Below are 25,813 nucleotides of genomic sequence, written 5' to 3'. Positions count from 1 at the left end.
GTGTAATTGGTGGGCCATTTGCCCATTTCCTGACATAGTCATAGAGCTGTATACACGGAAACAGATCCTTCGATCCAACTCGTCCATGCCAACCTAAATAAATCTAGATCCATTTGCCAGTATTTTGCCCATGTCCACTGTAACCTTCCTATTTATATACCTATCCAGATGCCTTTTAAATGTTGTAATTGTACCAGCCTCCACCAACTCCTCTGGCAGCTCATTCCATACACTCACCATCTTCTGCGTGAATATGTTATTCCTCGGGTTCCTTTTAAATTTTTCCCCTCTTCTTCTTCAACTTATGATCTCTAGTTTTGGACTCTCTGATCCCTGGGAAAAGACCTTGGCTATTCACGCTATCCATGCCTCTCATGATTTTGTAAACCTCTATGAGCTCAACCCTCAGCCTCCAAAACTCCGGGGACAATAGCCCCAGCCTATTCAGCCTCTCCCTATAGCTCAAGTCCTGCAACCCTGACAACATCCTGGTGAATAAGAGTCATAGAGATGTACAGCACAGAAACAGAGCCTTTGGTCCAGCCCATCCATGCTGACCAGCTATCCCAACCAATCTAGTCCCATCTGCCAGCACCCAGCCCATATCCCTCCAAGCCCTTCCTATTCATACAGCCATCCAAATGCCTTTTAAATGTTGCAATTGTACCAGCCTCCACTACTTCCTCTGGCAGCTCATTCCATATACGTACCACCCTCTGCATGAAAAAGATGCCCCTTAGGTCTCTTTTATATCTTTCCCCCCCCTCATCCTAAACCTATGCCGTCTATTTCTGGACTCCCCCACCCAGGGAAAAGACTTTGTCTATTTATCCTATCCATGTCCCTCAAGATTTTGTAAACCTCTAAGGTCACCCCTCAGCCTCTGACACTCCAGGGAAAACAGCCCTAGCCTATTCAAACTCTCCTTGTAGCTCAAATCCTCCAACCCTGGCAATATCCTTGTAAATCTTTTCTGAACCCTTTCAAGTTTCACAACATCCTTCCTACAGGAGGGAAACCAGAATTACACACAACATTCCAAAGTGGCCTAACCAATGTCCTGTACAGCTGCAACATGACCTCCCAACTGCTATACTCAATGCACTGACTAATAAAGGAAAACATACCAAATGTCGTCTTCACTATCCTATCCACCTGTGACTCCACTTTCAAGTAACTACGAACCTGCACTCCAAGGTCTCTCTGTTCAGGTCCACAGGACTCTGTCATGAAATATGTAAGTCCTGCCCTGATTTGCCTTTCCAAAATGCAGCACCTCACATTTATCTAAAATGAACTCCATCTGCCACTCTTCGGCCTACTGGCCCATCTGATCAAGATCCCATTCTACTCTTTAGGTAACCTTCATTGCTGTCCACTACACCTCCAATGTTATTGTCATCCGCAAACTTACTAACCATATCTCCCTATGATCACATCCGAATCATTTATATAAATTATGAAAAGCAATGGCTCTATCACCAATCTTTGTGGCACACCACTGGTCACAGGCCTGCAGTCTGAAAGGCTACCCTCCATCACCAGTCTCTGAGCCAGTTCTGTAGCCAAATGGCTAGTTCTCCCTATATTCCATGTGATCTAACCTTGCTAACCAGTCTACCTTGCTGAACAGCTTACTGAAGTCCATATAGATCATGTCCATTGCTCTGCCCTCATCAATCCTCTTTGTTACTTCTCAAAAAATCTCAAATTAGTGAGACATAATTTCTCATGCACAAAGCCATGGTGACTATCCCTAATTGGTCCTTGCCTTTCCAAATACACATAAATCCTGTCCCTCAGGAATCTTCCATCAACCTGTCCATCACCAATGTCAGGCTCACTGATCTATAGATCCCTGGCTTTTCCTTATCACTGTTCATAAATGGTGGCACCATGTTAGCCAACCTCCAGTCTTCTGGCACCTCACCTGTGGCTATCGAGGACACAAATATATCATCAAGGGACCCAGCAATCGCTTCCCACAGAATTCTAGAGTACACCTGATCAGGTCCCGGGGATATATCTACTTTTGTGCATTTAAGACGTTGTTGTTTATTTTCCCACATTCTTTATCTTCCATATGCAGTAAATTCCAAGAAACAGGAAGCTCTTCCTCCAATCAAGCCCTGAAATCCCATGATCCTGCCACCACTACTCCCTGGTCTTTCTCACTTCTAACACACCCGCCATGGGAAAAAAACATGAGAGATGGAGTTTACTGTAGCAACGTGTGAGGTTATGTATTTTGATAAGATGAATCAAAAGGCAGACTATTATTTAAATGGAGAGGGACTCCCAAAAAAGGTATAGCACAGGGATCTGGATGTTCTTTTTCCATAGAACACAAAAGGTTATCATACAGATGCAACAAATAATTGAAAAGGCAAAAAGAAGGAAGTCTTATACAGGGTTTTAGTGAGGTTGCATCTGGATAACTGTGTTCAGTTTTGGTCTCTATTTAAGAAAAAAGAAACATTCTGATATTAGAGGCAGTTGAAAAGATATTCACTAAAGTAATTTCAGAGCTGAAGGGGTTCACTTATATAGGACAGCCAATCAACTTCATTAATAAGAGTTTAAAAAATGAAGCTTGCAGAATTCTGAGTGGCTTGAGAAGCAGATGTTGAAAACATATTTCCATGATTGGTGCATTTTGAACCAGAGGACATGATTTCAGATTGAGGGAAAACTGACATGCAAAGGAATTACTTCTCTCAGAAGGTGGTGAATGCCTAGAATTCTCTGTTTAAGGATTGTAGATTCTCTGTTGCTGAAAGTATTTAAAGAGGAGGAAGTTAGATTTTTGAAATATCAAAGAGATGGACACTAAGTTTTGAGGCCTGAGGCAGATGCACGCAATATTCCAAACGTGGTCTAACCAATGTCCTGTACAGCCGCAACATGACCTCCCAATTCCTGTACTCAATACTCTTACCAATGAAGGAAAGCATACTAAAAGCCTTCTTCACTATCCTATCTACCTGCAACTCCACTTTCAAGGAGCTATGAACCTGCACTCCAAGGTGTCTTTGTTCAGCAACACTCCCTAGGATCTTACCATTAAGTGTATAAGTCCTGCGAAGATTTGCTTTCCCAAAATGCAGCACCTCGCATTTATCTGAATTAAACTCCATCTGCCACTTCTAAGCCCATTGGCCCATCTGGTCAAGATCCCGTTGTAATCTGAGGTAACCTTTTTCGCTGTCCACTACACCTCCAATTTTGATGTCATCTATAAACTTAATAACTGTACCTCTTATGCTCACAACCAAATCATTTATGTAATTGATGAAAAGTAGTGGACCCAGCACCGATCCTTGTGGCACTCCACTGGTCACAGGCCTCTAGTCTGAAAAACAACCCTCTACCACCCTCTGTCTTCTACCTTTGAGCCAGTTCAGTATCCAAACGGCTAGTTCTCCCAGTATTCAGTGAGATCTAACCTTGCTAACCAGTCTCCCATGGGGAACCTTGTTGAACACCTTACTGAAGTCCATATAGATCACATCTACTGCTCTGCCCTCATCAATCCTCTTTGTTACTTCTTCAAAAAACTCAATCACGTTTGTGAGACATGATTTCCCATGCGCAAAGCCATGTTGACTATCCCTAATCAGTCCTTGGTGGTAAGGACAAGCCAGGGAACTACAGACCAGTGAGCCTGATGTCGGTGGTGGGCAAGTTGTTGGAGGGAATCCTAAGGGACAGGATGTACCCTGGAAAAGCAAACTTTCCAAGGAGAAATTGAAAATGTTTAAATTTTGGAGGAAGTTAGGGCAGGATTAGCTAGCTAGTTTGGGTAAATGGCTGATAACACTGGATAGCTTTGCAAGTGACTACAGGAAGGAAAGCATCCTTTACCATGCAACTGTAAGTTTATATGCCTGCTTTGTGCATACATGGAGTAATTTGGTGACAAAAGAGATGGCACTAGTGTAATTTGATCAGATGAAGTCTCCCTGATTTTTGTGCACTTTTTCCTAACATTACCAAGGGGCTGGTGGCAAAAAATACTTGCACCTAGTTCTTAAGAAAACCTTTATGCATGTCAAACATGATAGAGTTACTATATAACTGGTTAACATCTTATAATCTGACATTGCTCGTTTTGACAATACCTTGCATCTGCCGAAAAGATGGCGATTTAATGTCCATAAAGTATCAAAGTACTAAATGGTGATATTTAATCTCATCTTGGGTTCTCTTGGAAGATTCCTTTCATGATATTGAATATTTGCTTTTCAGAGGTTTAACTGAGGCTTACAAGTGTTTTCTGTTTGTCAGATTCTTCATGATGTACCTCATAAACAAAGATGAAACTGAACACACCGGTCAGGTATGAAGCATCTTGAATAAGAATCCAAAGAAAAACTAACAATTTTTGTTTGCTGCTCAGTGAAGCACAGGAATGATATCTTTGAATGCTGTAATGCTTTTCAACATCAGTACCCACACTGCAGCAAAGGATATAAAACTAGAGTCTATTGCAAAGGATGTTAACAGAGCAGTTACAAAATCACAGTAATTATGCACCGTCAGAATAGCTTTATGACAGGAAATTTGTTATTGACAAATCTGTTGAATTTTTTGAGGGTACAACTAGTGGCGTGCCACATAGATTAGTGCTTTGGCTATATGTGTTTCAGTCTATATCAATTATTTAGAAGAGGGAATCATATGTAATGTTTATAAAGTGACCTAGCAGGAAATTGAGCTGTTCAAACACAGGTTGCGTGGGAATGACAAACTGATCAAATAAATGATTATGTAATAGCACGACAGATGGGGAATAAAATGGGCAAGTACAAAATTTTCCAAAGCCGGGAAAAGCAAAATGTTTCTTGAGAGGTGAGAGACTACTAAGTATTGGTATTCAGAAAGGTTCGAATGTCTTTGTACACCAATCAAAGGTCTAAAATGTAGGTTCAGTAAGCAATTAAAAAGGCAAATAGTATGCTATTTGCCAACCCCTTCGTACGAACGCGTTAGAGCAAGGAATTTAGTACAATTATGCTGGGTATTGGAATATCAGAACTGCAATACTGTGTTATTTTGGTTTTCGTATTTTACAAAGGGTACACTTACCATAAAGTTGTGCAACACATTTTCACTAAATTAGTTTCTGGGATCAGAATGATGTATTGTGAGGAGAGGTCAAGTAAAATGGGCCTATATTCTTCAGAGTGCATAATAATAAAAGGTATTCTCACTGAAGCAAATAGCATTTTATTTGAGGTAGGTTGCCCCTGCGTGGAGTTTAGAACAAGAGGATCATAGTTTCAGGACAAGGGGTCAGTTATCTAGGACAGAGATTGGCAGACTTCCTATTCAGGATGGTGAATCATTGAAATTCTCTACCCTGGAAATTCTGCTGATGTTCAAGACTGACATTAGTATATTTTTGGACACTGATGGAATCAAGAGATATGGCGGGAAAGTGGAGTTAATATGGACATTCTTATTGAATATTACAGGAGATGAGAGGCTGCATGACCTATTCATGCTTCTAAGTCTTATGTTCTTCCTAAAATCAGTTCCAAAAATGTGCCTTTCCTTTCTCACCCTTTTTCCATATCAATTATTATGGCCTGTATGAGTGAGTTGGATTATGTAGTGTCTAACTTGAAATATGAGCATGCATTACACAATACTGTGATCGATCAACTGCAATTGATTTTGAGAAAACATATTTTCACAAAAATTTAACATTGTGACATTAATGCTTTTTTTATACTTTAACCTGTATAAAGCCTTCAGGGCAATTTTTAAAATTCGGAACTTATCTCAGCTTAGTACCAAAAGACAGTTTGAGCTTGAGGAAATAGTCAGGAGGGATTATGCAGATTATTTCAGAGCAAGATGAATAAAGCAGCTTAGTTCTTTCTTCACTTGCAGTCACATCACTTCTCTCCAGCCACATTTCTCCAGAACCACCATGATATATTTACCAAAATGTAACCACTAGAAGATAGTTTGCCTTACCCTTTGTGTGTTTTACCTGAGAAAAACATCCCAGGAAAGTTTACATAGGAACACATAATAAACACAAGAAAACAATACAAATTAAGCTCCACACCACCTGAGGCAATATTTAGGGCAGATGGGCACAATCATGATCAAAGAAGTTGGTTTTATGGAGCTTCTTAAAGGAGGAATGAGAGCTGGTGAGGAAGAGAGACCTAAGGAGAATTTTAGAGCCTCCAGTAGTGTTCTGATTAAATACAAGGGGACCATAGCTCTCTCATAAGGGGAGTGTAGGATGGGAATGTGCAGTGTCAAGCCATTTGGAAACTAGGACGAGGTTTTGTAAATCAAGGTGTTGCTCAGCCACAATGTATTTCAGTGAGCAAAGAGATGATGCATTGAATGGATAGAGTGTGAGTTAAGACATGGGCAGCAGAGCTTTGGATGACTAAGATGAATAAGGTTACATTGAGAGGGGCTGACCAGGAGTGTATTAGAATATTCAATTCTTTCAGATATTAAGGTAAAATCGCCATAGTTCTAGAGCTGCTTTTTATTTAGAGAAAGATGGCTGGTGGCAGTTTAAGGTGTAGGTCACTACACCTCCACTGAGGAAAGAATTTGAGAAGGAGTCTTTCATTGGTAACCTCAGCCACTGTAGGAATTGAACCCAAGTGTTGGCATGACTCTGTGTTGCAGAACAGCCAGCCAGCTGAGCTTAGTGATTCCCCTATTTTATGGATATGGAAGAATAATGAAAGATTAAATCTTCTGAATTGTGAGATTGAATTACAGCTTCTATAGCATCAGTTTTATTCAGCATTTTCTGTCCTGTACAAAGATCCTATTAACGGTTTATATTTTGAAATGCATGCGGCAAGGGAAATTTGTTAGAATTTCTGTTGTAGAGTAATATGTGATCATGTGAAGACCAATTATAATAATGATAGTTGAACAGTATGCCATTTTCTAACCATCGTTACTTACTTTTGAACAATAGAGGGTCCTTTTTATAACTGTAATTCATATTGGGTGGAGTGCAAATATCATGGACATGTACTTAGAAAATTCTGATATTTATAAATATATAAACTCTAAATACAGACTATGCTGTTATGCTATGAAAGAAAAGCTTCACTATTTCAAAAATAATTTGGGAGTTTTAAAAAAATCAGTGGGTGTGTATGTGTGTCTCTGTTTAGTCATCGTTAATGTCCCTAGAGAAGATGGTGGTGAGCTGCATTCTTGAACCGCTGCAGCAGTTAAGGATACTGTTCCAGGATTTTGACTCACTAACAGTGAAGAAACATTAATGTAGTTTTACTTCAGAATAAAGTGTGGCTTGGAGAAGAACTTGCAGGTGATGGTGTTCCTATGGAACTGCTGCCACTGACATTGTTGATGAATATGGCAGCAATGAAGCAGGCTACTTTGACTTGAATTATGCCAAGCTTCTTGAGTGTTGGGGCTGTATTCATCCAGAGAAGTGTGGAGTATTCCATCAGACTCCTCACTTGTCATGTAGAGGGCAGAGTCAGGAGTTGAGTTACTGACCACAGAATTCCCAGCCTCTAACCTTATCTTGTAGCTTTCTGGCTGATACAATTGACCAGGATTTAAATTGCAACTCACACGATATGGTGAATACAGGATTCAGCAATGGTAAGTCCATTGTACAGCAAAAGGAGGTGGTTAGCTTCTCTGTTGTTGGAGGCGGTAATTGACTGACACTTACATGGTATGAACATTACGACAATTTCCTCAAGGTCTCCCAAAATACTTGGAACTGCTTCTTTTCAAATGTGGGCTAATAGGGTTAGTCATTTTGTACACAGCACTGTGGCAAATAATGAACATGAGCAAAACAAACAATTAGTAAGGGATAAATGGTGGTCATGACTGCAGGTGCACCCTCTTTTTTAGTACCTTGGGGGCAGCCAATGCCACACCACTGATTATCGTACTGAATAGGAAAATCAGCTTAGAATGTGTCTCACATTCTGGAATGGCATGATCCTTCTGACTTACTCACTGTTTAGATTGCAGTCACAGAGCCAGGAGACTTCAATCGACAGGGTAAAGCACTACAATACTGTTTATCTTTGCAAGTATGCATTACAAATAATTTTGTTCATACTTTTCTGTCCATCAATTTAAGGAATCTTTTGTATGGAAGATGTACCAGGAACGCTGCTGGGACTTCTTCCCTGCTGGAGACTGTTTCCGCAAACAGTACGAGGATCAGCTTGGATAAATGGAAATATTTCTTGAATTTACCTACTGACTGATCACATAAAGCTTTACTTGAACATGTGAATGGAAAATGAAGTACTGTTGAGGCAAAATGAGAATAAATGTGAAAGGTATTGAAAATACAACTGTCTTAAAATGCAGTGATATTCAGCTTTAAGCACCCAAAGTGCAAACACTTATCAGAATTGCAAGTGTTATAATGAGACTTTAAATAAACCTTTGTTGTGACTGTTGGTTAACTGACTAGTTAGACCAAAAGTATAATAAAGGTTAAAAATTGCAAGAAAGTTCTAGAAAATAAAAGTGCCTTACCTGTAGCCAAAGCTATGCAACGATATGAATGTTCTGTTTTTTAGTTTATGCTCATCGGAAAGGCTACTTGAGAATGTATTCTCCTGTTCACAATGTCGAGTCTTATTGTGTGCTGTATGACCTTAAGCTTGTTCTCATTCTGCTTACACAGCAGCAGCTGAGCTGATAATTTATAAAGTTGTTACTGGATAAGACATTTAATTTTGAGAAATTCTGTAACACAATATTACATGTGCATTGGCCGTCTGCTTCTCTATACACCTTAAAACTTCACTTTCAAATCATTTGGCACTAAGAGAAATGAATTGGTCAGTGTTGACTGTTTGCAATGTGATGCACAGTTTTGAAATAAAGCTAATTAAATTCAATTATATATCTTTTTACAAGATTCTTTTTTTCTCTGATTACCAACAGCACCTCTGCTATCATTGGTTGGGTTGGAAATGAGAGTAAACTCAAGGTTGTTGAAAATGGATTATGTAAAAAAGATTTTAAAAATAAACTAAAATATGTTATTTTATCACAACAGAACAAAGCTCTTAAAATGAGTCATTTGATTAATGTGCAAATTAACTTTTTACACAAAAAAATCTCAATAGGCCACTTTATTCATGGTTTTCAACAGTTTTTATTACACCTTGACTCTGCAATCTTTTTACATGCAATTAGTTAGTTATAACTCTGTCACTAAATCTAAGCTATTCAACGGAATTTCACAGTGTAAACATTAACACTAATATACATTTTACTTGTCAGCAATGGAATGCAGTTGGAATAAACATGCCAATTAATATTTATAGGTAATGTACTTTTTAGTTTTCTTTCATTTACTTACAAAACTATAATCATGATATCATACTATCTAACCAATCTTCCAGTTCTTCTTCAGGGTCAGGTTTCTTAGCCATTTCTGTTAGCTGTGAATTTGCATTGTCTACCACTTCAGCACCTGATGAGTCTGTTTAAGAGCAAAGAAATAGTACCAATAAGTCCACATATAAAATACAAACTGGCTTCACTGGTAATACACAATTGAACCAACCTGTTAGTTGAGACTAATGTACACCATAAGTACATCCCAGGAGTAACAGGACAGTTGTAAAGTGGTAAAATTATGCACAAAAGTAGATGCTGTTTCTCCAATTTTAAATATAGTCTCTTTTAGGTCAGGAGGAATTAATTCGAACTTCACAAAATGTAACCATGACTACAATCAGTCCTTGTTATCTGTGGATTTGTGAGGTTGGCCCCACACCCCAGTTTTCATTTTGTCCCCACTAACTTGGCTGGGCTGATCACGTGATCATTACACTGGAGCAGCATCTATGTTTCTTTGCTATTTGCGAAAGGTTTGTGCTCATATTCCCCTTGGATAATGAGAAATTGCTGTAATTATCTATAGCAATTATATATTTAGTCTTTGTTATATTCAATTAGCTAATGCAATTTTGTATCCTGATGAGTGCTATGGAAAACATGCCGAATTAGACATAAACATGCTATTTAAGTAAAAGGTAAACATCAATTATTTCCGTAATTTTAATTAAAAAAAAGCTTTTACTTACCGGTTGAAGTTGTAACTGATGTGGCATCACAAAGAACTTCTGCATTTTGAGCTTTGTTCAGGAAATCATCATTACTTTTACTGGCAGGCGTTCCTAACTGAAGTAAAATATCCAGCTCCTCGTCTAGCTTATCTGGTTCTTGCTGAGATGCAGAAGGAGCACTCTTAGGTATTTGTGTTGCAGGGCTGAGCATGACATTGAAGGTAGTTTGGACTGGATCTTCAGCCACTGCATTTTGTGGCATGGCATTAACAGCTCCCAATGGAGTTGCAGCCGGTGCTCTAAATTTACTTGGGCCATCTTGCAAACCCTTCAGTCTCACTTGTGGTAGCTCAGAAGGAACAGTGATCTATATTTAAAGGATACAAAAAAAATAAGAGACTGAATTTGTTTAAGGAATTTTGACATGCTTGTAGAAAATATTTTTTAAAAATTGATGTTTGATGACTGTAATATCTCTAACTTTTAAATATTTTGACTTTATTGAAGAAAGAAATTTGTGTATATATAAAGGAGGACATACTTAAAATTTTAGCAGCACCCAGAAATATTTGGGCCAGATGGGAGACAAGCTAGATTACTGAGTCATGATTCGGAGATGCCGGTGTTGGACTGGGGTGTACAAAGTTAAAAATCATACAACACCAGGTTACAGTCCAACAGGTTTAATTGGAAGCACACTAGCTTTCGGAGCGACGCTCCTTCATCAGGTAATTGTGGCACTTGATTAATTGGCACTTGAAAACATAGGGGTTAATAAAAGTCCACAATCACCTGATGAAGGAGCGTCGCTCCGAAAGCTAGTGTGCTTCCAATTAAACCTGTTGGACTATAACCTGGTGTTGTGTGATTTTTAACTAGATTACTGAGAAAAGTAAAAGGTGGTGATATGGAGGCTGTTACTACCATTTTCCAATCTTCCTCACATAATGGGTAGTGTATTGGAAATGTTTACAACCTCATTCAAGAATAAACATAACTATAGGCATTGTTCATGGGTTGACTTTGAGATAATAATATGAGACAAAATTAATTGGCACTTGAAAAAATAGGGGTTAATAAAAGTCCACACATATTTGTTAAAAGCAAATCATATAAAATATAAACTGGCTTCACTGGTTATACACAATTGAACCAACCTGTAAGTTGAGACTAATGTACACCATAAGTACATCCCAGGAGTAACAGGACAGTTGTAAAGTGGTAAAATTATGCAGGGTGAGGATAATATAATAGAGAGATACTTGGGGAATGCACGTACACATATCTTTAGAATTTACCATGACAAGTAGTGGCTTACGAGATCCTTAACATTTTGAATAGATGTTTAGAATATAAAAGCAAGTTTATGCTAGATTTTTATAAGAGACTGTCTAGGTTTGAACTAGAGTTATGTGGCTAATTCTACACCGCACTTCAGGAAGGATGCCAATGAAGTAGGACTTTGGTTATGTGGAAAAACCAGAAAGGCTGGAACATTCTCTTTGAACAGTTCTGTCCTTGTTAACCTTGTCTGTTCCAGAGTAATAATATTTGAGTAAACAGATAAAACAGTTTGTAATCAATCAATCAAAGAAGGGTCAGTAACCAGTGAACACAAATTATTTTAAATCAATGAAAGCACCAGAGGTGATATGAGGGAAAAGAAAATAATAAAATGTGAAAGTGACAACTGACTGTTTCCACCACGCTAGATCACTGTCAGGAAACTGGATTTTGTAAGCTTTGGGGAAAGAACAGAGGAAATAGAACTATGTTTTCTGTGCAGGTACATTTGATGATTCTCTAGTTATTTAGTTCAATTCATTACAAATTCTGCCATAAACTAAAGATACAAACCATTCAACCTTACGTTACTTGATAAACAACAGCAGAGATCATGATCTTTGTAAGCCAAATGGATATTCACAGTAATTCAGCAGAGTGTGATAAAGTTCCATAAAACTAACTAAGCAATTAAATACAACGTGCACCTCTTGAAGCCCACAAAGCAATGGAATGTAAGTTCTATCTATCATACAGTTGAGTCTCTGATTTCAGTTTCATTGCCTGTGGGAGGAAATCCTGAGGAGGACATTAATCACAGCTCTTAAACATCTCTGAGCAACTGACTTAAATATTTGAAATCTGGCTACAAACAAAATTCTCAGTCAACCTTTCTGTTTTGCAGATGAATTTAATAAAGGAACCCTACCTGTACCAACTCAGCGTCCACATTCAGTCTAAGGTAGAGGGGGAGTTCCTGAAGGGATTGAGCTAGAGATTGACAGTCCACAAACAAAGGTGATAGCTGAAAAACAGGACATTGGTGCACAAGGAATTAAACAGGGAGGAGATAACTATTACAATATTTCCAATGGATTGTCTGAACAGAAATTAAATTTATAAGAAGAGCAGTATAATACAGTTTATTTAAAATTAACAAATAATGGTTGAATTATATTGTATTAAGACATAGCCCAGCATCTTTGAGTGAAAAAATGCTGGGCTGCCATTTAAAAACATCAAGGATGACGCAATTCCCAGCACCCCCAATTGTCACTGACACAACATAAGGTTACTAGTAGTGAACATATACACTGTATAGCCGTTATCAGACCGGATTCTCTATGACTTGTGTATCAATTTGAGAGTCTATTGAAAGCTAAATTCAAAAAGTCTTACTCATACCCACTGCATGAGGTCTCCATTCCATCTGATCCAAATCGTTGGCCAAGTTTGATGAAACTGACTGTATTACAATCTGAGCTACTTTTGCCAAGGACGATGAAATCAGTCAGGTTTCATGGAATGCATGAAAAATCCTCATCACTAATTTACACTACTATGAGAATCTTCAATATTGAAGATGAAATATTACCTGCAATTATCAAGCCCGGAACACCACTACCTCAGCACACTCAGAAAATATAACCAATATGTATCGCAAGGAGTTCTTTAGCAGATGGGGGGAAATTGTAATATGGAATACAAGCTAAACAAGAATACAGGCTTCTCAAGAAAAGAACACCCAATTGGGTATTACTGACTAGAAAGATGCATCAGGAATCGAGAACTTAAAGGATAACCAAAATAATCACTACTGCTGATGACCTCCAAACAACAAATCTGTAGTGTCAGGTTCAAATAGCCAAAGAACCCTGACTTGTATTCGTTTTTCCCTCCCTTTCTGTGAGACATTATCCCCTCTTACCTTTTACGCACGTTAATATGTATGTATGGGTCCACAAAACTACACAAAGGTCATGTGCTTAATGCCACGTCTTTATTGTTTATCTTGGGGTTAGCAGCTAAGGAAGTGTTTTCACTCAAGAAGGCCTTATTTTTATAGTAAAAGAACATCTATCTTCCAATTTTGTTAGAAAAAAGTATAGACTCGTGCAAAGAGGAAGTTAGTCCTTTGTTATGGCCAACTGAGTAGATTGAAATCAGGGAAGCTGGTTTACCCCTTCTCAACTTGTGTGCGACAAAACAATATGTTCCTGAAAATGATTCTGTGGATAAATACAACATGTGATTTGGCACTAAGCTGTTCACCTCAGGAAGTACTGAAATATAGACTTTGTTTGCTCTCAGCTAAAACAGTATTCAGGACCATATAACTGAACCCACCATTTAGCAAAACAGAGAGCACAAACCCCAATTCCTGAAGATTTAATGGATCTCTTTGGAAATGCACACATAGGTATCAACTGACAGTGAGTTCTGAACCCAGAGTTGTCTAGTTCAAGGTATGGTTTTGATTCAACGCCTGCATATCCCAGCATGGGTTATCAATCTTCAGAAGACGACAGACAAACTAGGCTGGAAGGTAATGGAATAGTAAATAACACTACAGGGTCTGTTTATAGAATAGGATTTTCTCTGTTTCTTTCTTGTTCTTAACTTGCCATAACATTTATCAGTTTGAAAGTAAATTTTGACATTTTGTGACTCTCAGTTGCAATATTTATTATTAAAAACTTTTAAGGCTACGTACAAATCAGAGGAATGGGACTGACTGATTCTGTGGCATCATTCTGTAAACAATGACTCTGCAGCTCAAAAGGTTTAATTTACACGACACATTAGGCTACACAGGGAAGTATCTGAACTCCTTAATATTTACTCAAGCTTTCAAGACTTGAGCACAAGTCTGCAGCTGGCATATATATTTCTGCAACACTCTGTACAGGCACACATTTGTGAATTTTTTTAAATCCCAATATAAAGTTTATCAATTTGCAAACATCTGCATCCTGTATATCCTTAACAGAAAAGTTGAACATCAGTGACATAGCTTACCTGAATAGCTGTCATTCTTAAAAAAAGTGCCGGTGTTGGACTGGGGTGTACAATGTTAAAAATCACACAACACCAGGTTATAGTCCATCAGGATGAATGAAGGAGCGTCGCTCCGAAAGCTAGTGTGCTTCCAATTAAACCTGTGGACTATAACCTGGTGTTGTGTAATTTTTAACTTAAAAAAAGTCAGTTGTGTTTGTCCAGTGATTAGCTTTTAATTAAAGAATACATTTGCTTTATATTAATGTTTCAGAATAAACAGCGCAATTTTTATTTCATTGTTTTTATTGGTTACCTTTATTGGTAAAAGGAGCAGGTTGGATCTCTAATTGCTTGTCATCAAGGTTTGACAGGAAATTGACTTTTCTTCTTAATTTGTTATTCTCCAAATTCTAACAACCAAAGAGATGCCAAGCAATCAAACAAGAATAGCATAAGAAACCCTTGGGCCCACAAGTGTATCATGTCCGAATTGGGGCATGATCCTGATGCATCGTTAGCTTAATGAAACTTGCATTAGGACTGCGCTATCTTAGACACTAGCCTCAGGAGGACAAAACGGTAAACTCCCGTGGGCACCATTTGTAGCCCATGAGACTGCACACACAGGCGCTAGCAAGGTGGCTGATTCAGACACAAGTTGAAGGACGCCAGAAAAGTGTACGAGGGCAGGCAATTAGAAGGTGGGCAGCAGCAGTTCATAATTTTAATATGGATCTCCACAATAAGATTTAAAAAAAATTAATCCTCCAGTGTACCTTTCCAATATTTTAAGCTGGTAAGCTCTGAATCAACAATGGCTGGAACAGAGCTCCAAACAAGTGCTAACAGATGCAAAGTCCCTTTAAATATCACAGCAATTTTTAAAATGGTGATTGTGGCGAAACTGACTGATCTTGTTGGCCTGAATTGGGTAAGATGAAACCTAACGGGAAGGTTGATGGTTTTTTACTAAAGAGGTACACAGATTGAACAGCTCCTTTCTCACTGCCCAAAGAATCTCAACCCTCTCAGAGAACTAATTCCTTTTCATCTGAGTCTAAATTGGCACTCCTTTCTTCTGAGGTAGTTCATACCCCTCTTGCAACTTGTTTTTCCACCGATCTTTGTGTTGTCAGCAATTTGGCTACAGTACATTCAATTCTTTCTTCCAAGTCATTTTTATATGTTGTAAACAATTGCGGTCCCAGCATGGATTCCTGTGGAATCAGGTGGTAACAGGTCACCAAACTAACAAAGAAAGTCTTTATCCCTATTCTCTGTTTCCTGCCCACTAGCCAATTTTCTATCCAAGTCAATATATGACCTCCAACACCATGGGCTCTTATCTTATGACATAGCCTTTTCTGAGATGCCTTGTTGAACAATTTCTGAAAGTCCAAATACAACACATCTATTGGTCCCCCTTTATCCAGTCTGGATGAAACATCCTCAGAAAACTCTTTTAAATAAAAGTCAGACATGATTTCCCTTTCATGAAGTCATGCTGATTGCACTTGATTAGGTTATGATTCTCCAAATATCTAGGGCATATGCCAAAATTGGGAGAGCTGTCCCACATACTCGTCAAAATAAGCTTGACAATATCATATTTATAAAATCATACCTTTCAGAAAACAATCCAGACACCATTATCATCATTCTTGGCTATGTCCTGTCTCAGCAATAAGACAGATCCATCAGAAGTAACACAGACTCAGGATATTGGTGCCTTAGGAATACACAACACTAGTTTAAGAGGCTATGCTCATGGCCTCAGTTGAAACATAGGCAAGGGAACTTCCTCTGATTATCACCTACCACCCTTCTCTTTGAGCTGATAAATCAATATTATTCCATGTTGAACTTCACCTGGAAGCAACAATGAGGTTGGCAAGGGCACAAAATGTAATCTCAATGGGAGACTACATTTTCCATAATTAAAAGTGGCTGCATAGCACCACTACTGAGTCAGCTGCCTGGGTCCTAAAGGAGATAGCTGACAGGCAGACTCTGCAACAGCTGATGAGGAACCATTCAGAATGGAAAACATACTTGATTCATCTTCATCAATCTGAAGGGCTTTTGCCCAAAACATCGATTTCGCTGCTCCTTACATGCTGCCTGAACTGCTGTGCTCTTCCAGCACCACTAATCCAGAATGTGGTTTCCAGCATCTGCAGTCATTGTTTTTACCTAATGCGAATACAGCTGTCCATGATAGTATTGGTAGGAGTGGCCATGAAGATCTGTCCCCACATACCCAACATCATGTTATATAGTGCTATCATCATGCTAAACAGGATAGTTGTTAGGTCTATTCAAAACCTCAAAACTGGGCATCCACAAGAGGCAGTGTACTCAACTTTAATTCAGGAACTCATGGTCCAGGATAGCCCTCACTTCACCATCAAGGACAACAATGAATGTAGCTAAAACTGAGGTGCCATCCTGGTGAAGCTATAACACAGGACAGGACTACTTGTATGCTGAACAATGTATGGTGTATAAATGGCTAAATGATCTTATAACCAATGGATCAGATTCAAACTCCAGAAAGACTATGGACACAGCCAACTTGTAGTCCATAATTAGCTATTCCCTTAGTCATGCTGCATCAGTGCAGTTGCAACATCTATCCTGTCATGTAGAAAATTACCCAGCTATGGCTTGTTCACAACAAAAGGACAAATCCAACCTGTCCAATTGTACCCATCAGTGTACTCTCTATCATCAATAAGGTGATGAAAGATGTCAGGACAGTGCAATCAAACAGCACTTATTCAGCAATAAGATTAATTAGTGCCTGACCTCATTACTGTTTTAGTCCATGAACAAAACAGCTGAACTCTAGGGGTGAGGTGAGCTGAGAGTGAATGCCAAAGAGTCATAGAGATGTACAGCACGGAAACAGACCCTTCGGTCCAAATCATCCATGCCAACCAGATATCGAACCCAATCTAGTCCCACCTGCCAGCTCCCACCTCATGTCCCTCCAAACCCTTTCTATTCACATACCCATCCAAATGCCTTTTAAATGTTGCAATTGTACCAGCCTCCACCATTTCCTCTGGCAGCCCATTCTACACACGCACCACTCTTTGTGTGAAAAAGTTGTCCCTTAGGCCTCTTTCATATCTTTCCCCTCTCACCTTAAGCCCTATGCCCTCTAGTTCTGAACTCCTCCACCCCAGAGAAAAGACCTTGTCTATTTATCCTATCCACGGCCCTCATGATTTTATAAACCTCTATAAGGTCATCCATCAGCCTCTGACACTCCAGGGAAAACAGCCCCAGACTAATCAACCTCTTCCTATAGCTCAAATCCTTCAACCCTGGCAACATCCTTGTAAATCTTTTCTGAACCCTTTCAAGTTTCACAACATCCTTCCAATAGGAAGGAGATCAGAATTGCATGCAATATTCCAAACGTTGCCTAACCAATGTCCTGTACAGCCACAACATGACCTCCCAACTCCCGTACTCAATACTCTGACCAATAAAGGAAAGCACACCAAACGCCTTCTTCACTATGCTTTCTACCTACGACTCTATTTTCAAGGAGCTATGAACCTGCATTTCAAGGTCTCTTTGTTCAGGAACTCTCCCGAGGACCTTACCATTAAGTGTTTAAGTCCTGCTAAGATTTGCTTTCCCAAAATGCACCACCTCACATTTATCTAAATTAAACTCCATCTGCCCTCCTCAGCCCATTGGCTCATCTGATCAAGATCCCATTTAATCCAAGGTAGCCTTCTTTGCTGTCCACTACACCTACAATTTTGGTGCCCTTGACATCAAGACAGCATTTGATCCAGTGTGGCACTAAAAGCCCTAAAAATCAACGGGAATTTAGCGGAAAACTGTCCTATTGGCTGACGTCATACCAGGTACAAAGGAAAATCAGTGAAACTGTTGCAGGTCAATCATCTTAGTCAAAAGACATCACTGCAGGAGGTCCTCAACATAGTGTCCTATGCCCAACTATCTTCAGCTTTGACTTCAACAATGGCTTTCCTTCCATCATGACATCAAAAGGCAAATGTTCACTAATGACTGCATAATGTTCAGCTCCATTCTCAACTCCTCAGACACTGAAGCAATCCCTGTCACATGCAAAAAGACACGGACAAGATTCAAGTTGGGCAAGTAATATTTACACCACAAACATGCTATGCAATGACCATCTCCAAAGTGAGAGAAGTTAAGTATGTCCCACTGACATAAAATGGAATTACCATTGCCGAATCCCTCACTATCAATGCCCTGGATGTTACTTCTAACCTGAAATTAAACTAAATCAGATAAATACGGTGGCTGGAAAAGCAGCTCAGAGAAGAATTCTGTGAAGTAGGCAATACACCTCTTGACTCCTCGATGCCTGTCTAACAGCTACAAGGCACAAGCCAGGAATGTAATGGAATATTTTCCACTTGCATGCAGCTGAACACCATCCAAGGCATAGCAGCCCACTTGACAGGCACCTCATCCACCACTGATGCACAATGGCAGCAGTGCATATCATCCACAACATGCAGTAACTCACCTTTGACAGCACCTTTTAAGTCTGCAACCTCTACCACCTAGAAAGACCAAGGCTGAAGATCCATGGGAACTCCAAAACCTACAAGTTCCCCTCCAAATAACACAAATCTTTATTTGAAGCAATATCACCATTCCTTCACTGTCACTGGGACAGATTCCTAGAAATTCCCTCCTAGTAGCACAGTGGCATCATTCTTTCAAGTAATTAGGAATGGGAAACAAATGCTGCCTTCGTCCATGACACCTACAACCAATGAAAAACAAACTGAAGAATCTTCTGTTTTTGTCATGATGTTCGAACAAATATTATAAAATTTGAGTTAAACCAAATTAACTAGGAAACATAAGTAGAAACAAGCTAAAGCTGCGGTGGAACACACAAAACTACCTTCCCTCCTGGTACAGAAAACAGATGAATTGCTTTTTATACTAACAGGTAACATTAACCTAAAGCACACCTTTTGTCATAAAGAGATAACCTGAAATAAAGTCTGTGTAGAGGTGTTGCTGAGAATTCACTGCTGCCTCACAGCTCCAGGGACCTGGGTTGGACTGTACCCTCATGTTTGCATGGGTTTCCTCAGGGTGCTACAGCTTCCTCCCACAATCCAAAGATGTGCAGGTCAGCTAGATTGGCCATGCTAAACTGCCCATAGTGTTCAGGGATGTGCAGGCTAGGTGGATTAGCCATGGGAAATGCAGGGTTACAGGGATAGGGGGTCTGGGTGGGATGGTCATCAGAGGATCGGTGTGGACTGAATGGCCAAATGACCTGCTTCCACACTAGGGATTCTATGAGATGATTCACTTTGTTCTTTTAATGAAATAATGATAATTTTGAAAACTGTTGAAGCGCAAATGTCAATTCATTTCATTTCCAAGAAATTAAACATCCCTCCACTGCACTTTGAAACCTGAGGGAACATATTCAGCCAAAGATATGCCAACTTTTCTCTTTTTTGGAATCAAACGCATGTAATCTTTACTGGTTAAAAAAAAATAGCATTTGCCATCTAGGGACGTCTAACACTAAAGAACAAACCTGCCTTTGATTTAAATTATGAGGCGCAATTTGACTCATGGTGAAGAAAAAAGGGGGAAGAAAAGGCAAAATTTCGTAAGTGACTCACAATTTATTCTATATAAAAAAACCGCATTCTATATTAAAACCTGATGCCTCAACTATAAGCTTCTTGATATCTCAAGTTAGAGTTATCTGTATTGATACACTTCATCATTCGGGCACCAGAGAGTTGCATCATGATAATAGTAACTTGTGTTACTATTGTACTTGTGTTCTTCAGAGTCTCAGTATCTGGTTGGCTCAGGCACACAAAAAAGCTTCAATTCTGGTGGTCTCTCTTAATCAATGTCTGCCAATGGCATCAAGATTTTCTCATTGATTACAGTATTGCTGCATTAGCAAATGAAATACAGACTAATTTCTCATTTCTAAATGACTCCTACTGGGAACAGATATGAAATGAAGACATTATTTAGCTCGGCTGAAATACCTCTCGAGCAGACAGATGACAATCACTCCCAAGTCTGAAAACAAGCAACAGCTAAGTGATTGGTAGAGATAACTAATACTGATGAAACCAGAGAATACTCAAAGTCTTCAAAGAAAGGAGAGGGGGTGGACAAAATGGTGAAAAGTTAATTTTTAAAATGCTGTATTACTTCATGTTAATGAAACAGCTGTACACAGAGCCATTGTTACAGAAAATTTCTGCCAACATCAAACGTTCTTCTCTTCAGAGCCTCTTGACAGCTGATTGTTTAAATAATAAAATCAAAGAATTCATATTACAGAAACAGAGGGGCTGGAAGTCCTAAAATGTATAAAAGTAGATAAATCCCCAGGACCTGATCAGGTGTTTCCCAGAACTTTGTGCGAAGCATGGGAAGAGACTGCTGGGCCACTTGCTGAGATATTTTTATCATCAACAGAACGGGTGAGGTGTCAGAAGACTGAAGGGTGTTAATATGGTGCCTTTATTTATGAAAGGTAAAACCGGGAACTACTGACCAGTGAGCCTGAAGTGAGTAGTGGGTAAGTTGTTGGAGTGCATTCTGAGGAACAGAGTTTATATGCATTTGGAATGGCAAGGGCTGATTACGGAGAGTCAGTATGGCTTTCTGCATGGGAAATCATATCTCAGTAACTTGACTGACTTTTTGGAAGAGGTGACAAAGAAGATTGATGAAGGCAGAGTTGCAGATGCAGTATATATGGACTTCAGCAAAAAATTTGACAAGGTTGCAGATGATAGACTGGTTAGTAAGGTTAGATCCCATGGGATCCAGGGGAAGCTAACCAATTGGATACAAAATTCGTTTGAAGGCAGGAGGCAAAGGGTGGTGGTAGAGGGTTGCTTTTCGGACTGGAGGCCTGTGACTAGCGGTGTGCCACAAGGATTGGTGCTGGGTCCACTGTTTTTCGTCATTTATAAAAATGATTTGGATGTTAATATAGGAGTTATTGTTAGTTAGTCTGCAGATGACACTAAAATAGATGGTTTAGTGGACAGTGAAGAAGATTATCTCAGAGTACAACGAGACCTTGCTCAGATAGGCCAATGGGAATAGGAGTGGCAGATGGAGTTTAATTTAGGTAAATGAGAGGTGTTGCATTTTGGTAAAGCAAACCAGGGCAGGACTTATACAGTTAATGGGGAATGTTGCTGAAGAGAGAGACCGAGAGGTGCAGCTGCACGGTTCCTTGAAAGTGGAGTCACAGGTAGACAGAATGGTGAACAATGCATTTGGCACACTTGTCTTCATTGGTCTGAACAATGAGTATAGGAGTTGGGATGTCATATGCATTATATAGGACATTGGTGATGCCACTTTTAGAATATTATGTACAATTCTGGTCATCCTTCTATAGGAAGGATGTTGCTAAACTTAACTTAAATAGAAAATATTTACAAGGATGTTGTCGGAACTGGAAGGCTTGAACTTTAGGGAGAATAGGTTGGGGCTATTTTCCCTAGCGTGTTGGAGACTGAGGGGTGACCTTATTGAGGTTTATAAAATCATGAGAAGCACAGATAGGGCAAATAGCCAATGTCTTTTTCCTTGGGTGGGTGAGTCCGAAACGAGAGGGCATAGGTTTAATTGAGAGAGGAAAGATTTGAAAAGGACCTGAGGGGTAACTTTCTCATGTACAAAATGGTGTGTGTATGGAACAAGCTGCCAGAGGACATGGTGGAGTGGCAGGTACAATTACAACACATAAAAGGCATCAGGACGGGTATATGAACAGGAATAGTTTGTATGGAAATGGGCCAAATAGGACTAAGTCAGGATTGGATGGCTGGTCTGTGCAGAGAGGTTGTATCCATGCTATGCGACTCTATGACTCTAAAAGTAAATTTCAATTGTCCACAATTTGAACAGTTGAGCTACTGGAGTACCATAAAGACTCCTCTACACCAATATCTCTACACTACAGCATGTGCAGATCAAACCCATATTGTTTTGTGCCACAGCATTAAGTCAAATTTACAGAAATTAGTTACATACTATACTGGGAAAAGTGAGAAAAATCACTTTTGCATTTCTATCTTTTTGTTTGGTAACAACTCAACAGATTTATATTTTCAAATTTCTGTTTGCAATTAGATTTTGCCAAATTAGAAGACTAGTTCATAATTTGAATCTGGAAAATATCCCAGTAAGGCCTAACTGTGACTTGAGTCAAGGCAAGTAGAGGGATAATAAATATCACATTCTATGAAAATTGTCTGCATTTGTATAAGACAAATGGACATTGACAGGAATTTCCTTTGTCTATGATGTCACAATGTCTAGAAGGCTAAAGATCTACACCATAACAATTCAACTGGACAAGTTGCAAAAACCTACCTGTTTACTGGAAGTCCCCTCTACTTCCCACTCTTTTTCCTCAGCAAAGCGAAACTGTGCAAATGAATCACCTGGTTTGAAACACAAAATTAAATTTATTTGCACTGAAGTCTGACAAATGCATAGCTACCTTTCCATTTGTAAAAACGTTATTACGATAATAGCAAAGTAGTTATTTCAACATTGTTCAAAATTATCACATTGTTGCTTATGAGAACTTGTTAGGCAGAATGTTTCCTTCATACAATGACTACATTTCAGAAATAACTTACTGGATATAAGTACTTTGAGATATCCTGAGGTTGTGTAAGGCACTATAGAAATTCAAGTCTTTGACTTTAAACACTGCAATCAAACACAAGTTGTCCAACTATTTTTGCTTTTCAGCATAAGAGTAACAGAATTACTGATCTCACATAACACTATGAGAAATTTAAAAAAAAGGTTATATTGCCATAGTCCCAGAGCACCATAAGACAGCTTGCTTATTAGAGAGTGCTGGTTTAACCTGAGGGTCACCATGTCACAGGTAAGGGAGAGGTTAAGAAGGAAAATCATTCATGTTAATCTCAGCCAGTGCGGGAATTGAATGCACACTGTTGTTGTAACTTTGCATTACAAACCAGCTGCCTAGCTAACCGAGTTAACTGACTACAATAATGTACAAACAATACAAATTGTAAGTTTACAGTGGAAGAAAATGTTTTTATTTGGCCCAGACAGAATGCCAATGCTCCCAAGATGAGGTTCAAAATGCAGAAATATAACAAAAAAAACCCTGCATGTTGTCCAGCACTTTTCACATCCTTAAGATTTGCCGAAGTGCTTCTCAGCTGATGATGTTCTCTTGAAATGGAATCACTGTTCTAAGTTTATAGAGAAGTCACAGAGCCAAGTTATCTATACTTAGGTCCAATAAATGATTAGAAAAGTCAATCAAGTGCAGTTGAATGAGGGGTAAATGTTAGTCAGGATAATGGGAAAACACCCACTTTGATTAGCATGATAGAACCTTTCATATCCACTTAAGAGGGCAGGCAGGATCCTGGTTTATCATTCCTCTCCAAATGACATCAAACTGCTGATAGTGCAGAATTCTCAATATTGAACTGAAATATCAGCCTAGATTTATGTGTTCTAGTCTGTTGTTTGAATTTGGCTGGAACCCATGATCTAAATTATTGATAATAATGTTGAGTTCACTTTCAGCTATATATGTGTCCTCAGCTTAATTCATTAAGATGATCATATTTATTATCCCTTTCATTGCTCTGCGTGCTCTGCCAAAATATGAACAGTATTAAATTACCATGTGCAGCACGGTGGCACAGTGGTTAGCACTGCTGCCTCACAGCGCCAGAGACCCAGGTTCAATTCCCGCCTCAGGCGACTGACTGTGTGGAGTTTGCACGTTCTCCCCATGTCTGCTTGGGTTTCCTCCGGGTGCTCCGGTTTCCTCCCACAGTCCAAAGATGTGCAGGTTAGGTGAATTGGCCATGCTAAATTGCCCGTAGTGTTAGGTAAGGGATGAATGTAGAGGTATGGGTGGGTTGCGCTTCAGCGGGTCGGTGTGAACTTGTTGGGCCGAAGGGCCTGTTTCCACACTGTAATGTAATGTAATCTAATCTAATGTAGACTGAATCATCATTAAACTCATTATTAAATGGCAGGGTACCAGTTTAAATCTGTGTTTGCCAAGTGAGTTTATTAGAATTAAACCTTTGTTTTGTTGTGCCACTTATTATTTCCATATGCTAGACGGTAATGTTTAAACATGCATCAAATTTTGAGATATTAACAACACAAACAGAATCAACATGAGCTTATGAAATAGCAGAAAGTATTAACACTACTTAAGAGTCTAAGTTTCACTGAAACCACATCAAAGGTGAAATGGGAACTGAATGTATATTTAAAAGTGATTAATAGTCATTCTTCTCATCTGCATCGATGTAATTCCTTTGGAGGGAAGAACAAGAGATGGGGCGGCACAATGGCTCAGTGGTTAGCACTGCTGCCTCACAGAGCCAGGGACCAGCCTTGGGCAATCATTGGGTGGAGTTTGCACATTCTCCCTGTGTCTGCGTGTGTTTCCTCCAGGTGCTCTGGTTTCCTTCCACAATCCAACGATGTGCAGGTCAGATGAATTGGCCGTGCTAAATTGCCGATAGTGTTCAGGGATGTGTAGGCTGGGTGGATTAGTCGGGGTGGATAATAGGGTAGGGGTGGGTTACTCTTCAGAGGGTTGTATGGGCTTGTTGGGCCAAAGAGCCTGTTTTCGCACTGTCAGGATTCTATGAAAAAAACAGCAAGCATCCTGATATACAATTTAAATGATTTCTGTTCTCCAAGTTCTTGCTATTGAGTATAGGTTATTCGCAGAATGTTTCAACCAGACATCCTGTTTTCACTGCAGAGTTTTCTTCTGGCACTATCTTAAATGATTCTCAGAGTCTGCTGTCTGTGCACCAGCTTTTGGCATTTACAATGCTAAGTACAGTTCTTTATCTCAGAAGCAGCTTTGCGGGTTGGTGATAAGCTGGTTCTACCACTATAATGCCAGGGCAAGGAAGGCAGATTTAGCAGTTTAAATACCAGAAGCTGGCTTGCAAATACCACTATCCAAGAATCTAAACAACACCAATATAAAAAAAATACAAACTGATTTTTAACAGTGGACAATGTGCAAACACATAAGTCAATATTGCCAGTCTGTTTTCTTTCACAAAGGTCAAGTTACTCTGTTATGCTGATAGCTCAGGTCATAGAATCACAAATGATGTGGCACTTAAATTTCTAAGGAGAAAGTGAGGTCTGCAGATGCTGGAGATCAGATCTGAAAATGTGTTGCTGGAAAAGCGCAGCAGATCAGGCAGCATCCAGGGAACAGGAGAATCGACGTTTCGGGCATAAGCCCTTCTTCAGGAATGAGGAAGGTTTGTCCAGCAGGCTAAGATAAAAGGTAGGGACGAGGGACTAGGGGGAGGGGCGTCGGAAATGCGATAGGTGGAAAGAGGTCAAGGTGAGGGTGATAG

At 39.4% G+C, this 25,813-nt stretch overlaps 2 protein-coding genes across 11 annotated transcripts in view; one reads left to right on the top strand and one right to left on the bottom strand.

The window, feature by feature from the left end:
* ryr3 (ryanodine receptor 3) overlaps positions 1–8,905 on the top strand; it is a 347,517-nt gene extending 338,612 nt beyond the window's left edge. For all 10 annotated transcript variants that reach the window (XM_043697981.1, XM_043697979.1, XM_043697973.1 and 7 more), the window contains 2 exons: positions 4,288–4,339; positions 8,126–8,905. In XM_043697981.1, the coding sequence (XP_043553916.1) occupies positions 4,288–4,339; positions 8,126–8,221 (148 nt within the window). In that variant the 3' untranslated portion in view covers positions 8,222–8,905. The remainder of the gene's footprint in view (positions 1–4,287; positions 4,340–8,125) is intronic.
* Positions 8,906–9,140: 235 nt separating this feature from the next.
* aven (apoptosis, caspase activation inhibitor) overlaps positions 9,141–25,813 on the bottom strand; it is a 114,477-nt gene continuing 97,804 nt past the window's right edge. The window contains exons 3-6 of the mRNA XM_043698493.1: positions 22,779–22,849; positions 12,292–12,387; positions 10,098–10,446; positions 9,141–9,490 (exon numbers count right to left, since the gene is read on the bottom strand). Coding sequence (XP_043554428.1) covers positions 9,378–9,490; positions 10,098–10,446; positions 12,292–12,387; positions 22,779–22,849 — 629 coding nt within the window. The 3' untranslated portion in view covers positions 9,141–9,377. The remainder of the gene's footprint in view (positions 9,491–10,097; positions 10,447–12,291; positions 12,388–22,778; positions 22,850–25,813) is intronic.

This window comes from Chiloscyllium plagiosum, chromosome 10, assembly GCF_004010195.1.
Source record: "Chiloscyllium plagiosum isolate BGI_BamShark_2017 chromosome 10, ASM401019v2, whole genome shotgun sequence".
Classification (NCBI taxonomy): domain Eukaryota; kingdom Metazoa; phylum Chordata; class Chondrichthyes; order Orectolobiformes; family Hemiscylliidae; genus Chiloscyllium; species Chiloscyllium plagiosum.
Note: the sequence above shows the minus strand (reverse complement) of the source record. Positions and strands in the feature narration are given on the sequence as shown.